We start from the raw sequence: 16,442 nt of genomic DNA on the forward strand, positions 1-16,442 counted from the left end.
TTTAAGTAATCAGTACACCTAATATGGGACTCAAACTTATAACCTTGAGATCAAGAGTCACATACTCTACCAACTGAGCCAGCCAGGTGCCCCAGAGTTTTATCAACTTTAGATAGTGGAGAATTCAACATTTTTTTTTATTCTTATGTTAATCCCCATACATCACATCATTAGTTCTAGAGAATTCAACATTTATACTACCATCTCCCTTACTTTTACCATGCCCAATCTAATTTTATCACTAAAGTAGTTGGTGTTTATATTATTTTAAGATCTCAAATTTAATATGGCCAAAACTTGACTACCAATTCCCTAGAAACACCTAATAAACCATGTCTTCCCACAGTCTTCTCCACTTTAGTAAATTCAATCCTATCCTTCCACTTACTCTTAGTAACCTGAAAGCCAAAAATCTTGGTGTTAGTGATACCCCTCTAACTCATACAACTCATACATCAGCAAATCCATATATCCCAGTTTCAGGCATCAAATCCAAATTCAAACTATGTGTAGAATTTGATCACATCTTACTATCTCCAATGTTAGCACTCAGGCTACACCACCACAGTCTTGTGTAAATTACTGAAAACAGCCTCCTAACTAATCTCCTAATTCTTTGTGCTCCTTTAATGTCTCTTCACTACAGACAGCAGTATCATTTTAAAACAATAGTCAAATCATTCCACTACTCAAAAGCTTTAGACTAAAAGCCAGCATTCTTACAATGGCCTACAAAGCACTCAGTAAGTTGGCCCTTTCTGCCCCTCTGACCTCATCCAATACCAGTCTTCCCCTTGTTCATCGCATTCAGACTATGTAGCTCCTCAATGAAGTCAAGTACGCTACTATCTCTGGCCCTTGCCAGTTGCTTTCTCTATCTGAAACATGCTCCCCTGGCTTGCCAAGTTTAAGCAGAGTTGCTCCCATTCTTCCTTCAGTCTCTACTCAAAGTCTACCTCATCATGGGAACCTTTTGAAACTACCCTATTTAAAACAAAAAGACACATCCACATACCCTGTCCCAACTTCCCAGCTTTATTTTTCTCTGTAACCATCAGCATCTGATATATTTACTATTTGTTTGACTCTTAATAAAAATCAGGTCCTTGTGGACAATGGGTTTATTTTGTTCAATGAAATATACCATGCCTAGCACTCAGTAGGCATGCAATTATTTGTTGAATAAATGACTATGTAAATACTGTCCAATGATAAGCCAAGGAGTGTAATTAGAATAATTTCATTTTTTGTAGAACTTTTTCCTTTGGAATTAATGAATGCCCTCTGTTCTCCTTTGTTTAACTTTTACCAATCCCTAATGAATCTCATTTTCCACCAGATATGTCAAAAATTTGTCAATATTATTTTTTAAATGACCTAACAATACCAAATATATTAGAAGTGGTTCCATTTTTTCATTTTTTTTTTCCTGGAGATATCCTCACTCTAATGCTTCAGTTAAACTAGCTACTGTATAGATGTCATTCTGGGCATTCCAGAATTCATTCACAATTCACCATTTATTTTCTGGTTGACTAACATTTTTGTGGATCACATTCTCTAATAGCACTCCAGAAAGAGGTGCATGGGAGGCAGTTTCTGACTCCTTGCATGCTGAAAAATGTCTACAGCTCACTCTCACATTAATAATTTAGCTACAGAAGGGGCACCAGGCTGGCTCAGTCAGTGGAGTGATTCTTGATCCTGGGGTTGTGAATTCGAGCCCCACTTTGGGGGTAGATTACTTAAAAATAAAAAAAAAATCTTAAAAAAAATAATAATTTAGCGGGGCGCCTGGGTGGCTCAGTTGGTTAAGCAACTGCTTTCGGCTCAGGTCATGATCCTGGAGTCCCAGGATCAAGTCCCGCATCGGGCTCCCTGCTCCGCAGGGAGTCTGCTTCTCCCTCTGCCTCTCCCCGCTCCCACCCGCCTCATGGCTTGTGCTCTCTCACTCACTCTCTCTCTCGCAAATAAATAAAATCTTTAAAAAAATAATAATAATAATAATAATAATTTAGCTACAGAAATCTAGCTATTAGCTATAGAAATCTATTGAAAATCTTTCCCTCTCAGCTCCCAACTTTTGAAATCACTGTTCCAGCATCTTCTGTCTCCTGGTATTGCTATTTTAAAAGATCCTATTTAGATTCCCATTTCATTACATGTCACCTACTTCGGAAACTTTGATCTTCATTTTAATCCATAGCATACTGTCATCTTATGGTGAGATATACTTTTCTGTGGGTCTTTTTTTTTTTTTTTTTTTTTTTTACAATCAATGTACTGGGCACTAAATAGGTCATTTCAGACTGGCAACTCTAGGTTCTTAGGAGAGTTTCTTGTATTACTTATTTGATCATTTCTTCTTCTATGCTGGCTGTTGGTATCTTGTAATTTTCTTATCTGTCTTTTCTCTTTTTGCTCTATTTTCTAGGAGACTAACTAGAATTTATCTACAAAACCTATTAATTTTTTATTTCAGCTATCATGCTTCTTCTAACAGTTCTTTCTTCTTTTAATGATTACTTTTTCAAAGATTCTATCCTTATTTTGTGACCAGTAGCCTGTCTTATCTTTAAGGATGTCATAATTTTGTTTGATTTTACATTTCCTTTTGTTCCTATATTATCTTATGCCCTTCATGGCCCTTTTATTCAGTGTCTTGGTCTTTTTCATGTGGGTGGCTGTATTAACCAGAAATGTGTACAGCTGTAGTGACCAATAAAGACTCATATAACAAGACCAGATGTAGCTAATGGTGTTAGTTGAACAACATCAAAGCCACAATCTCTGAGATGATCTTGGCTTTACCTTCATGAGCATATAATGGTGTCACAGTACCAGGCATCACATCCTAATTCAAGGAAGGAAAAAGCTGACACCAGCAACATTTGTCCCTTTTAAAAATCACAAACTAAGGGGCGCCTGGGTGGCTCAGTCATTAGGCGTCTGCCTTCGGCTCGGGTCATGATCCCGGGGTTCTGGGATCGAGCCCCGCATCGGGCTCCCTGCTCCGCAGGAGGCCTGCTTCTCCCTCTCCCACTCCCCCTGCTTGTGTTCCCTCTCTCGCTGTGTCTCTCTCTGTCAAATAAATAAATAAAATCTAAAAAAAAAAACTGCTTAGAGTCATGTGTGAGAGCAGAACTTAAGAACTGGCAGGCTTCACTTAACATTTAGAGGTCTTTTCTGATCACTTTCTCCAAAGAATGAAAAGGCCTCTGTAATTCCAGAGAGGAGGATAGCAAGGGATAATTAAAAAAAAAAAAAAAAAAAAAGTCACTACTGGCACTCTGGAAGCAAGTCAGGGAAAGTGAAGGTCCCACAGTTTAATGAAGACTTACATTTAACCTCCCATGTACCTCATCCCCATTCTCCATCTAGACCTAATATCGCCAAAGAGAGTAAGCCCAACTTCTATACCTATCGACTCTAAATCCTGAACTTTAACAGGTTTCTAGGAATTAAATCACATAGCTTCCTTTATATATCTCCTTTCTGCCTGCCCTGGGGTTGGCAGAACTCTACTAGGTCAATTACCATCAGATCCACCATATATTCAATCCATTTCCCAGCTTTTGAAAAATACACTGACATATCCATTGGTGTCTCTTCTCTCATTTTGATTTTTTTTTAAGTCTATACTTATTTTATTCATTTACTGTGAATAGAATTATAGAGGGAGGTGGGATAACCCCATGGTAGAGCTAGAAACTATGTAATGTTCAAAACTGTACAAAATTTCATAAAGTTCTATAGCTGTTTTCCTTTTTGAGAACAATATCCAAGGCCATAAAGAATAAAGACATAAACACCAACAACTTCAATAAAATGTTTTTAAAAAAAGAGAAAAAAGAAAATGTATAGGTCACAATGTTAGTAATAACAGCTAGTAATAGCTAAACTGATACTGAGTACTTACTGTGCTAAGCACTTTATAGGTAAAATTCTCATTCAATCCCTACAGCCAGCTTCTAAAGTTGGTACTACATTTTCTGCATTTAAAAGATGCAGAGAGGCACCTGGGTGGCTCAGCTAAGTTAAGCATCCAACTCTTGATTTTGGCCCGGGTCATGATCTCAGGGTCATGAGATCAAGCTCCACATTGGGCTCCGCGGGAGCCTGCTTAAGACTCTCTCTCTTCCGCCCCTCCCCTCTACCTGTGTGCACGCTCTCCCCCTCCCTCAAAAAAAAAAAAAAAAAAAAATATATATATATATACATAAAAGGGGTGCCTGGATGGCTCATCAGTTAAGTGTCCCACTCGTTTCAGCTCAGGTCATGATCTCAGGGTTATGAGACTGAGCCGCACATGAGACTCCATGTTCAGTAGGGAGTCTGCTTGGGATTCTCTCCCTCTGCCCATCCCCTCACTCGCATGCATGTTCTCTCTCTCTAAAATAAAAAGATCTTTAAAAAAAAAAAAGATACACAGGCACACACACATCAGAGTTCATCATCTTTATCACTATAATATGAAGCAATTATCTTTAAAGATTTTTTAATAAATTTTATAATTTTTATAATTCTAGATACCCAGGGTCAGACGAGCCCCCTGGGTTGCCAATAGTCCATGCATACTGTCACACATCATTGCTGGGAGGAGTTAATTATGCCCAAGATTCCACTGAGAGAAGACAACTGGAACCTCCACATTTGGAACACTCCTAGACTTTGCACCATACATCTTTCATTTGAATGACTTTAATCTGTATCCTTTCACTATCCTTTCAGTATAACAGCTTTCAGTGAGTTCTAGCAAATTACCTAACAATTTCAGCAAATTACTGAATCTGACAGTAGCCTCAGGAAATCCTCAGCTTACAGTGGGTGTCAGAAGGGTGGTCTGGGGGGCACCTGGGTGGCTCAGCTGGTCAAATGTCCGACTCTTGATTTCAGCTAAGATCATGATCTCAGGGTTGTAAGATAGAGCCCTGCTGCACTGGGATTGTCTCTCTCCCTCTCCTCTGTCCCTCCTTCCGTGCGCGTGCGCTCGCTCTCTCTCTCTCTCAAAAAAAAAGGGGTGGTTTGGGTGCTCCTAAAATTCTGCACTTGGTGTCAATGGTGAGGGGGCACTTGTGCATTGTTCTCTAACTTCATAGTTGGTATCAGAAATGGGAGTCACTAGAATGATCCTGACTCACTGAAACATGTGGTTTGGGAAGAGGAAGGATGAAAAAACAGGGGTTTATGAACCTTTGATTCCTGGATGACTACCTAGTCACTCATGGTATGAAACTGCAGCTGAATTTACTAGAGGTAAGTTATCAATGGAATTGAGAAAGGTAGACCCAACTTCCTAGGAGTTGACTCCCTGGATAAATAAGGAAATGCAAACCAGTAAGAAACAAGTTAATTATACAATCCTTTGGTTACTGATTCTGCAATAGCTAAAATGAACAGTGTGTTGGGACAGATACTGACACTGGGCAAAGCTTAGGTTTCAGCTAGTCTGAACTATGGCCACTGCTAGTCTCAGGGTCACTCCAAAGGGAAAAAGTACTCTGGGAAAACAGAGAGTACCTCAATGACCTCTGGTCACAGAATGTAGTCCAGGTTGAGGAAAAGACAAAACCAAGAAACTAATGAAATCACAGAGTATATGCAAAGGAATGTCTCATTTTGTAGGTCAATGCTTCTGGAAGAAAAACCTATACTAAAATATTGTTGAGAGTGATTATCTAGAAGCAGTATCACTGGTTCTGAATGGTGCAAAATAGAAGAGCAACGTCTGAGCTGATGCAGGACCCACAACTCACTAGTGAATAACCAAAGATGGCTATACATAATTCAGACACACAGGAGGTCATTCCCAAGGGGACAGCTAACCCAGTAGACTAGATAAATGATCCCAAAAAATTTGTTGACCCTGAAACAAAGGAAGAGGATTGTCCTCCTATAAATGTGGAGATTCCCCACACACTTCTTATGCAAGCCATGCTGGATTGGCACTATGAAAACCAGGATATTCACCTACTGAGTAGGCCTCTTACTGAAGTTATAGTAAATACTGTGATTAAGGGGGACTCTTTTACATGGGCTCCCCATGTAACCTTACCGCTGCAATATTTAGCAACAACCTGAAAAGCCTTATCAGATCTATTTTCTCAGATTCCCAATATGCGCCTTACAGGTGCTAAGAAAATTAGAGAGATTCTTGAGAAAATAGGGAGAAACAAAGGGAAGAGTCAAGATTTAACACAGCAGGATGGAAATCTTCAGATGGCTATTAAAAAATGGGATGAGGGGCGCCTGGGTGGCTCAGTCGTTAGGCGTCTGCCTTCGGCTCAGGTCATGATCCCAGGGTCCTGGGATTGAGCCCTGCATCGGGCTCCCTGCTCAGCGGAGAGCCTGCTTCTCCCTCTCCTACTCCCCCTGCTTGTGTTCCCTCTCTCGCTCTCTGTCAAATAAATAAATAAAATCTTTAAAAAAAAAAGGATGAATAAAAACAGATATTGATGGGGTTGAAACAAAAATCTTAATGTAGCATGACTAGAGGTTGGGTGGACATGAGAGTTACTGCTGCTCCCCAACATTAAAGGGCCCTAAACAACTCTGCTGTATTTACCCCAGTTTAGAGAAATTTTAAAAGCCAGAGGACAAAGAAGACAGTGAAAAACCTGACCTGAAATTACCAGGGGTGACTGACCTATAAATTAATCAAATTGAAGACTGAAGGAGAGGCAAGGGTCTTCTGGTTCAACCCCCAACTGGAGAACCAAGGTAATATGCACTTGTGTGGGTAAAATAGCCAGGGAGTGGATAAGAGACATTTCTGGGACTCCTTAACATGACAGCCCAGTGCACTATAATTCTAAAATCTGTTGAAAGTCCTAATGGGGAGCTACAATTAGATTGGGAGGAGAAGCAATAGTTAACAGGATTAAGGTAAAAATTTGGATGAAAGTTGGAATGTCAGAACAGACTTTCTGTGAAGTGGTAACATCTCCTTTACGTGACTGTATTATTGGGATGGGTATTATGTCTGACTGGTACTGTAAAACAGAAGGCATATAAATAAATTCCACCTTAAGGCCAGTCTTGAGTAGACATGCTAAAATGAGAACCACTGAAACTGTCTGAGCCCACAAAAATTAATTTGAGACAGAATTCTCTGAATAATAACAATGTATATGTAGTCTGTGAAAAAATGTATATGTAGCCTGTGAAAAAAGTGGATGGCTCATCAAGCCCTAACAGTAGACTATTATAAAGCTTGAATAAAGTAGTGCCCCATAACATCAGCAGTACCTGATATGATTTCAATAGTAGAAAAAAATACATAGTAGGCTAAAAGAGAATGATACTCAGTAACTGACCCTGCAACTTTTATTTTTCTGCCTTGATCCCCTCAAAAAAGCCAACAACAATTTTCCTTCACATGGAAGGATCCCAATTTATATTTACTATATTGCCAAAGGGTTACTTAAATTCACCAGCTTAGTGGTATAAGGCACTTAGAAGGGATACACTATCTTGATGATACCATGATAAGATCACAAACTAAAGATAAAGGTACGATTGACTTAAATGCAAGAAGGACATATATGATCAAAAGAAGCTGTTAATAAATCCACCAGGTCCAAGGACCTGCCCAAACTGGTAAAATTCTTAGGAATAACCTAGTCAGGTACAAACCTTGACATTTCACAGGTAAAGAAAAATAAATTGTTTTTGCCACCTATCCCTAAAACTAAACAAGAAGCCCAACATTTGGTGGTATATTTGAATTCTGAAGGACACATGTTCCACATCTGGGAATATTAGTAGCACCAATCAATACAACTATCCAAAAGAAGGCTGTATTTGAATGGGATCCTGAACAAAGGTAGGCCATATCTCAACTGCAAAAAGCAGCCGGTCTCCCGATGCTCTTGGGCCCCTATGACACACAGCTGGACATGATTTGGGGACTGTCAGCAACACGTATTTATGTGGACTAGAGCTTATGGCAAAAGCCAATGAGTGCCACTAAGCAACAACCATTGGGATTTTGGACCAGAAAATTCTGGATACCATGCTAAAATATATGCCACTTGAGAGAAAATTACTAACTTGCTGTTGGGCATTAAGTGAGACTGACTATGACTGAAGGACATAGTATAACTCTGCAACATGAAACACACACAATGTCTTGGGCAACAGAGAACATTCTAGTAAGGAAGTCAGTGCCCATGGAGCCTGGATGGCTCAGTCAGTTAAGTGTCTGCCTTCAGCTCAGGTCATGATCCCAGAGTCCTGGGATCGAGCCCCGCATCTGGCCCCCTGCTTGGTAGGGAGTCTGCTTCTCCCTCTCCCTCTGCCGCTCGCCCTGCTTGTGCTCTCTCTTTCTCTCTCAAATAAATAAAAGGAAGGCAGTGCCTAGAAGAATTCTGTATAAAATAGAAATGGTTTGTTCAGGAACATATGACCAGCAGGATGCTAAGAGTTATTTATTGTATTTATGAGCAAATAGCCCCTTTTTCCCCTAATGATGACTTTAAAACCACTCAAGGTTTTAAATCATATGGGCAGTGCCCTATGAACAGCTAGCTCTCTGAGAACCAAAAAACAGCTGCTTGGTTGTCAACTACACTTCAAAACTGAATAAACTACTAAATTTAAATTTAAGAGAGAGAGAAGGGATGCAAACTATTTGGTTCATGGATAACAGTTCCAAGGTGAACAGACAGCATCCTGTTTAGAAGGCTCTAAATTGGAGATGGTAATAACAAATCATATCGATGAGCTGAACTGCATGCTATTTTCCCACCAGGGTTTTTATTGAACTCTGCAGTTGATGTCAGAAATGAAGGTAGTCTTGTGGGCTGTTTCCTAACTTTGTATAGATGATGAAGAGAAAAGACTAGTACGATTCAATAATGTATGCTATATTGAACACTTGAAACTTTAGCTATGGGGCAACCACTGAGAAGTGTTTTTAAAGGGGAGTGAGGGATGAGGAGGGACTCTATTTTAGCAAAATAATCCTGGCAACAATGTGGACAGAATGAATTTGACAAGGTAAAACTCAGAGCAGGAAGATCAACTCTTAAGTGTGCTGTAGTAATAGGAACCTAGGGTTTTAAAGTGCAGGGACAGGGGCTCCTGGGTGGCTCAATCAGTTAAGCATCCAACTCTTGATTTCAGCTCAGGTCATGATTTCAGGGTCATGAGATCAAGTCCCATGTCAGGCTCTGTACTGGGCTGGGCGTGGAGCCTGATTGAGATTCTCTCTCCCCCTCTCCCTCCCATTCGTTCATTCAGAAATAGACAGATAGATGAAAGAAACAAACAAACAAATAAACAAACAACAGTGCAATGACATGAGTTCTGTAAGAGTCTATCCTGGAAAAAATACAGTGTGGGCTAAAAGAGAAAACATTCAAGAGATGATTAGGACTTGAAACTAAGTGGCAAAGGAAAATGGTAAAGGAAAAAGAAGGATCAGGCAGGGTTAAACTTTGAGGGAAGGACAGTTGAAGCTATTCTTTCATGGCAAAAAGGATGCCATCTTCCTTCTCTTTTTGCTCCTCACCAACAATTTAAAAAGCGTAAGTAACCCAAATGCTCAAAGATCTGACTGACTGCAGCTGTGAGAATGATCTAATGTCTTATTGAGATTATTACAAAACAATCAATGGTACAATTTGGCCCTAAGGTAAAGGCATCTACAAGATTAGTCACTTCAAGTGAAACATTAGCCAACTTGCAGGTAGGATGAAACATTTGGGAACAAATTATGGTTACAAAAGTTTACAGTAGCAGTTCTAAACAAATGTTCTATAGAACAGTAAAAAAGAACAAAGATCAGGGGCGCCTGGGTGGTTCAGTCGGTTAAGCGACTGCCTTCGGCTCAGATCATGATCCTGGAGTCCCTGGATCGAGTCCCGCATCGGGCTCCCTGCTCGGCGAGGAGCCTGCTTCTCCCTCTAACCCTCCCCCCTCTCATACACTCTCTCTCTCTCATTCTCGCTCTCTCAAATAAATAAATAAATCTTAAAAAAAAAAAAAAAAGAACAAAGATCATTACTTTTATGTGGTCATGTCTGAGAGAGTCCATATACTCTGTCTGTATCTATATACCATATGGAAGAAAATGAGCATACAGGCTTAAAATAGATCCAACTGCCTGTATTCAAACCCAGGCTCTACTGCTTACGGTGAGACCCTGTACAGATTACTAACTTACAGATTTCTGTAAGTAGGCTCCCTCATCTTTAAAACAGTCATGATACCAATACTAACATTTCATGGATAGCTGGTGTGAATTAAACAAACATGCAGCATTCAGAAAAGTGCCTCACACAAACTACGAATGCAGTAATTGTTAGCTATTAGGATTAATGTATTCCCTCTTTAAGAGGATTCTAACAAATTTCAATGAACTTAAGGAATTAAAAGCACTAAGACATCCTACAGTTAAGAAACACATTTAAATGTGGTTAATCCAACTTAACCTACTCTTCTTTGGCAGGAGATTCATAAACCTATTTCCATCAAATCAGCAGAAGTATTGTAAGAACACTTTAGAAAAGGCTGGACTATGGGTAAGCAAGACCATCTTTTAATCTATAATACAATTTAATAGAAACTGGAGGGAAAAAAAAAAAAGAAACTGGGAAATTTGCTGCAGGACTGTTATACTCCTGACTAGAAATTTTAGTACATTTCCACAAGAGTTCAAATGTAATGGACTGGTTATAAGCGAATACTATTGAACTCTGAGGGTACAGTGGGGTTGAAATAGAAAGTTATGTATTAAAAAATTAGTAACTTTGCTTGCATAACTTACACAGTTTGTAGAAAAACAAGGGATTTATATCGAACATGAAATAAGTACAGTTATGCTTTGATGTTGAAATGTGTATCAGCCATACCTGCAGGAATTTTTAGATTACAGCATAGAGCCTAAATAACCACAGTATACTTGAAAAAAGCTTATCTGAATCAGAAGCACAGCAAATAAATAATGCAACTCCTTTCTTCCAAGCCCAAATGTAATGATACATTTTTAACAAATATTCATAAGATAATTATATATGAATGTGGAAACCATTAAATAATTCATCAGAAACATATCTTGAAGAAATAAAATATATGAAACTGAGAAAATGCTAACAAAACTATGGATTAAATAATAATTAATTTTACAAAACATTTTAAAGATTTCTTGTTATGCAATTATGACTTCTGTACCTATGTTCTTTGTGTTCCAATAGCTGACAGTCTCTACATGTCAATCTATCACATGTTTCACAGAAAAGCTTCAATTGTTCTTGTTTGTGTACAGGGCAGAAAACAGGGCGCTGACCAGATGCTCCAACAGATTCTGCAGTAAAATAAAACACATATTTTTTAAACTAAAAATTGTTATTTAACTTTCTAAATTCCCATTAATATTGATGTCCAAAGCATATGAAGAATAAATAAAAATGTTATGAGGTAAAAGAGAGAGATTAATAGTATATTAATCATTAAAACTGTTTCTATCTTACCTGAGACATCTTCTTTCTTCCTGATCAAGTGATCTTTAGTGAATTTTACTCTTTGATGTGCTTCAATACATGTCTTACATAGCCACTCTCCACATTCTACACAAAAGCCAACTGCACTTGCATTGTCTTCACAACTAGTACATACCTAAAAGAGGAAATAAATAATTTACATCAAGTTTACAAAATACAAATCCACAAAATAAAAACTTTGACTTGCTCTCAAATATACTAAATGACTAGAATAAAATTATTTTGTTCCATTTATCTTCAATAAAATCGTGTTCCTTCCCAATCAAACATTCAAGTGAGTAAAAATCTAAGTCTGAGAACACAAAAACTACAGACAAGATTTGAATTTTAAGTAATGACTTTTCATCTCATTCAATTAAATGAGGATATAGAATAAAGAGCCTTTACTTTCAACTGGAAAAATAGAACTATACCTGAACTATCCTAAATTATGTAACTATCCAAACATATTTTTCTTATTATTTACATTTCAATATCAAGATAAGAATATAAAGAAAAATTGAGAAGCATACCTGTTCTGATTTCTCATCAGAACTGCTAGGAGCTTCAGATGTATCTTTCACAAAATAATTATCCACAAGGTCTATCTGTCTGCATTCTTGGCGGCATACTGGGCACCGTATTACACCAACTACAACACAAAACAACAACATTAAAAAATATTCCTTGGGAAAAAAATAAGGAAATTGTGCATGATGCCCATATGGAAAGCATTCATTCATATGTCACAAACAAGATCAAAGAAATGAAGAACGTTAAGAGCTCAGTAAAATAATCCACTGAGTTACTCCTTTGGGGGAAAATGATACCCTATTTAGGAAGAGAAAACAAGCATTTATACAAAAAAAAAAACAAAACCAAAAGTGCTTTATTACAACGTATTAGTCAAATAATGGCTCCCAAAGATATTCAGATCTTAATCCTTGGAAACTGTCAGTGTCACTTTATAGAGCGAAGGTGACTTTGCAGATATGATTAAATTAAGGCTCTTGAGATGCTGTCCTGGATTATTTGATGGGCCCTAAATGTCATCTTGTAAGAGGGAGACAGAGGAAGGTTAGGCTACAAAAAAGGAGAAGGTGGCGAACAATGGAAGCAGAGATTGGAGTCATGTACTTTGGGGATGAAGCAATAAACTAAGAAATAAAAGTGGCCACTATAAGCTGAAAAAGACAAGGATATGGATTTTCTCCTCAGAGCCTCTAGAAGGAACCAGACCTGACTACACTGACTCTAGCAGACATCCTGACTGTAGCCCAGTAAAACTGACAACAGTAAAAGATTAAATGTGTGTTATTTTAAGCCACCAAATTAATGGCAATTTTGTTACAGCAGCAATAGAAATACACAATCTATCATCTAATAAATTCTGATTTGGTTCAGAACTACCTGAATTCATTTTCATGTGGGAAGAAAGATCACATGTGCCTGAACGGCCTAGTGATCTAGCATCTATTAGAAGAAATAAACCTATGGAAGTTAAAAACTAAAAAACAGCAACACAGTCAACACAGCAAACGAACTACTATGTGTCAGCCATAAAACTGAGAATATAGCATAAACGATACAATCCTTACTTTCAAGAAAGAGTTCAAGACTAGTATATAATTTTTATAGTTTATACCATGTACAACTATAGACTAGGATATAAACAGAATCCCCAAGAGTTTTAAGTATACAAATTATAGAACCTTATACAGTAGTTCCAATGGAAAATAGAAACTTAAATACAGTGTCATTCTAAAAGTAGGAATATCAGGGGGCATCTGGGTGGTTCAGTCCACTGGGCATTCCAACTCTTGATTTCCACTCAGGTCATGATCTCAGGGTCATGAGGTCAGACCTGCACTGGCTCCATGCTGAGCATGGAGCCTGCCTGAGATTCTCTCCCCCTCTTCCTCTGCCCCACTCTCTTACCCCACCCCCGCTCATGTGCACACACACTCTAAATAAGTTAATTAATTTAAGTAGGAATATCAGTCTCCCAGTAGACATATACACTGTTAAACTCAAAGTTATATGTTTGAAAACAAAACATAGTTTTTATTATACAAAGTACAAAGATGTTGCTCAAAGGAAATACATAAAAATAATTTTTCAAATCAAAGGAAGAAACACTATGGGAAAGAGAAAGGAGGAAAAGGTATATAAATATTTCCATATTTGAGATGGCATTGAATTACAAACCTTTCAAGAAACACAGAGTATAATAAAACCACAAAGGAAGTAAGTATAAGTAATTGTAGGAGCAAAACTATGGGAGCAACTAACTTCTTACAATAAATTAAGCTTTCACTGAAGAGATCACACTTAAACATGGTCTTGAAAAATTAACATTCATCTACTAGTGTGCAGGAAAGTTTACTTTGCTGACCTTGGTTCTTCAAATCCTGTACATTCCTAAGGAAGGCCTATCTCCAGTACTAGCCCTCAAATGGCTCCTGTGACATGACCTCTAACTCTTGGAATATTCTACCTGATAAGACTGTTTTTGTATGCTTGAGGCCTTGGGCCATGCTGTATTCAGTTTGACCTCTGAGGGTAGCTAGAGTCTCAGTAGGTGGTGTGAGTTCTACGGAGAATGCACCCCTTTATGACCATTCCCCAATAAAAACCTAGACATGGAGGCTCAGGTAAGCTTTCCTGATTGGCAATACTCCTGCATATTGTCAGACATAGTTACTCTAAAACTAAGCATCCCCCTGCGCAACTCCACTGAAAGGAGACATCTGGAAGCTTGCGCCTATTTTCTCCTGGACTTCACACCAAGCACCTTTGCTAATTTTAATCTATTTCTTCTCTCCTTCTAATAAAATGCAACCATGAGAGTAAACATTTTTCTGTATCAATCCTGTCAGTCAATCACTGAGCCTGAGGGTGACTCCAAACTCAACTAGGAAAGGAATAGTATACAAACCAAGAACAGCAAATGCAAAGTTCACACATAAAAAAAAAAAAAAAAAAAGGCTATAAAAAATAGAAAAAGGTCCACATATACATATGTGAAATATTGAGGAAGTTAAGAAATCTGCAGCATCTAAATGAAGGAATATATTTGTTGAAGGATACAAAAGATGGAGAGATAATTCTGTTCTGAGCAAGAAACAATATTATAAAAGTGTTCATTATACCTGTGTAAAGGATAATTTGATGCAAGTCTTTGTTTTTTTGAACCCAATAAACCGATTCTCAGATTCTTAAAATTACTTCAATCTGGCAAGCGGACATCACAGTTAATGACAATAAAAATTCATCTATATCTAAGTATTATTCCATTAAAATAATATTAAGGAATTTGGAAGATAAAAACAATATCCAAAAATCTTAAGGCAAAGGAAGGAACAGAGCACATGAATCAGTATACATGCAATTTTAAGAAATGTAGAAGCAAAATAATACGAACACTGCAAAAGAAACCCAACCCACAGTACACGAGGAATGGAAACATACACCTCAGAAAGACTCTTATTTTCCATAAATATTTTCCTGTGTCAATGGAGAAGCACTCTTGAAACTCGGAATTCAGAAATTTAAGGCATGAAAGAAGTTCCAATGAGAGGGAGTAAGTTCAAGTCTATAGATATCAGCAAACCCCATTCCTAGGCAGACTACTTAGACCTGACAGATTACCCAGCAGCCAAGGTATCTTACCACTAAAACAAAAAGAGTTGAAGCTTCTTCAGGGATCTTTTTGCTATCTGCTTCTGTATTTATTCAATAAATTTAAAAATTACATAAATGTTTGCTTTGAAAATAAGAGCCTACTGAAACTCCAGCCACCCTCAGAGGTCTCCCCGCTGAGCATGGAGCCCAACATGGGGCGATCTCACCACCCTGAAATCATGACCTGAGCCGAAGTCAGGTGTCAGATGCTTAACCAACTGAGCCACCCAGGTGTCCCCCTAAGTTCAAGTTCTTATTTAAAACCCCTTCTTTGGGACACCTGGGTGGCTCAGTTGGTTAAGTGTCTGCCTTGGGCTCAGGTCATGATCCCAGGGTCCTAGGATCAAGTCCCTGCTTCTCCCTCTGCCTGCTGCTCTCCCTGCTTGTGCATTCTCTGACAAATAAATAAAATCTTTTTAAAAAATATTAAAAAATAGGGGCGCCTGGGTGGCTCAGTTGGTTAAGCGACTGCCTTTAGCTTGGGTCATGATCCCAGGGTCCTGGGATCGAGCCCCGCATTGGGCTCCCTGCTCCGCGGGAAGCCTGCTTCTCCCTCTCCCACTCCCCCTGCTTGTGTTACCTCTCTCGTTGTATCTGTCAATTAAATAAAATTAAAAAATAAAACCCCTTCTTTAATCAACCCAGAACTCCAAACAAAATGTCCATTAAACAAAAGTTGTATCTTTGCCTCATCTCTACTTCTCTTCCTGGGATTCCTTTTTTTTTTTTAAGATTTTATTTATTTGACACAGAGAGACACAGCGAGAGCAGGAACACAAGCAGGGGGAGTGGGAGAGGGAGAAGCAGGCTTCCCGTGGAGCAGGGAGCCAGATGCGGGGCTCAATCCCAGGACCCTGGGATCATGACCTGAGCCGAAGGCAGACGCCCAACAACTGAGCCACCCAGGCACCCCTGGGATTCCTATTTAGGTGAATTCACATATTCATTCAACAACAACAAAAAGTGAAGCTTCTCTGGAAACTTACCAACACAAAACTATCTCATTAGAACACCTCCCAACCCAGGGCACAAGTAGGACACCAACTTAAGATAGGCTCATAAAATAAACTTACAGTACGAACCATGAGAGACGATGGACTCTGAAAAACAAACTGAGGGTTCTAGAGGGGAGGGGGGTGGGAGGATGGGTTGGCCTGGTGGTGGGTATTGAGGAGGGCACGTTCTGCATGGAGCACTGGGTGTTGTGCACGAACAATGAATCATGGAACACTTCATCTAGAACTAATGATGTAATGTATGGGGATTAACATAAGA

At 38.7% G+C, this 16,442-nt stretch overlaps 1 protein-coding gene across 2 annotated transcripts in view; it reads right to left on the bottom strand.

Moving 5' to 3' along the window:
* TRIM33 (tripartite motif containing 33) overlaps window positions 1-16,442 on the bottom strand; it is a 110,434-nt gene that overhangs the window by 51,754 nt on the left and 42,238 nt on the right. For both annotated transcript variants that reach the window (XM_081815722.1, XM_081815721.1), the window contains exons 2-4: window positions 12,017-12,135; window positions 11,475-11,619; window positions 11,176-11,308 (exon numbers count right to left, since the gene is read on the bottom strand). In XM_081815722.1, the coding sequence (XP_081671848.1) occupies window positions 11,176-11,308; window positions 11,475-11,619; window positions 12,017-12,135 (397 nt within the window). The remainder of the gene's footprint in view (window positions 1-11,175; window positions 11,309-11,474; window positions 11,620-12,016; window positions 12,136-16,442) is intronic.

The sequence above is a fragment of the Leptonychotes weddellii genome, chromosome 4 (genome assembly GCF_054177405.1).
Source record: "Leptonychotes weddellii isolate Sample4059 chromosome 4, ASM5417740v2, whole genome shotgun sequence".
NCBI classification, from domain to species: domain Eukaryota; kingdom Metazoa; phylum Chordata; class Mammalia; order Carnivora; family Phocidae; genus Leptonychotes; species Leptonychotes weddellii.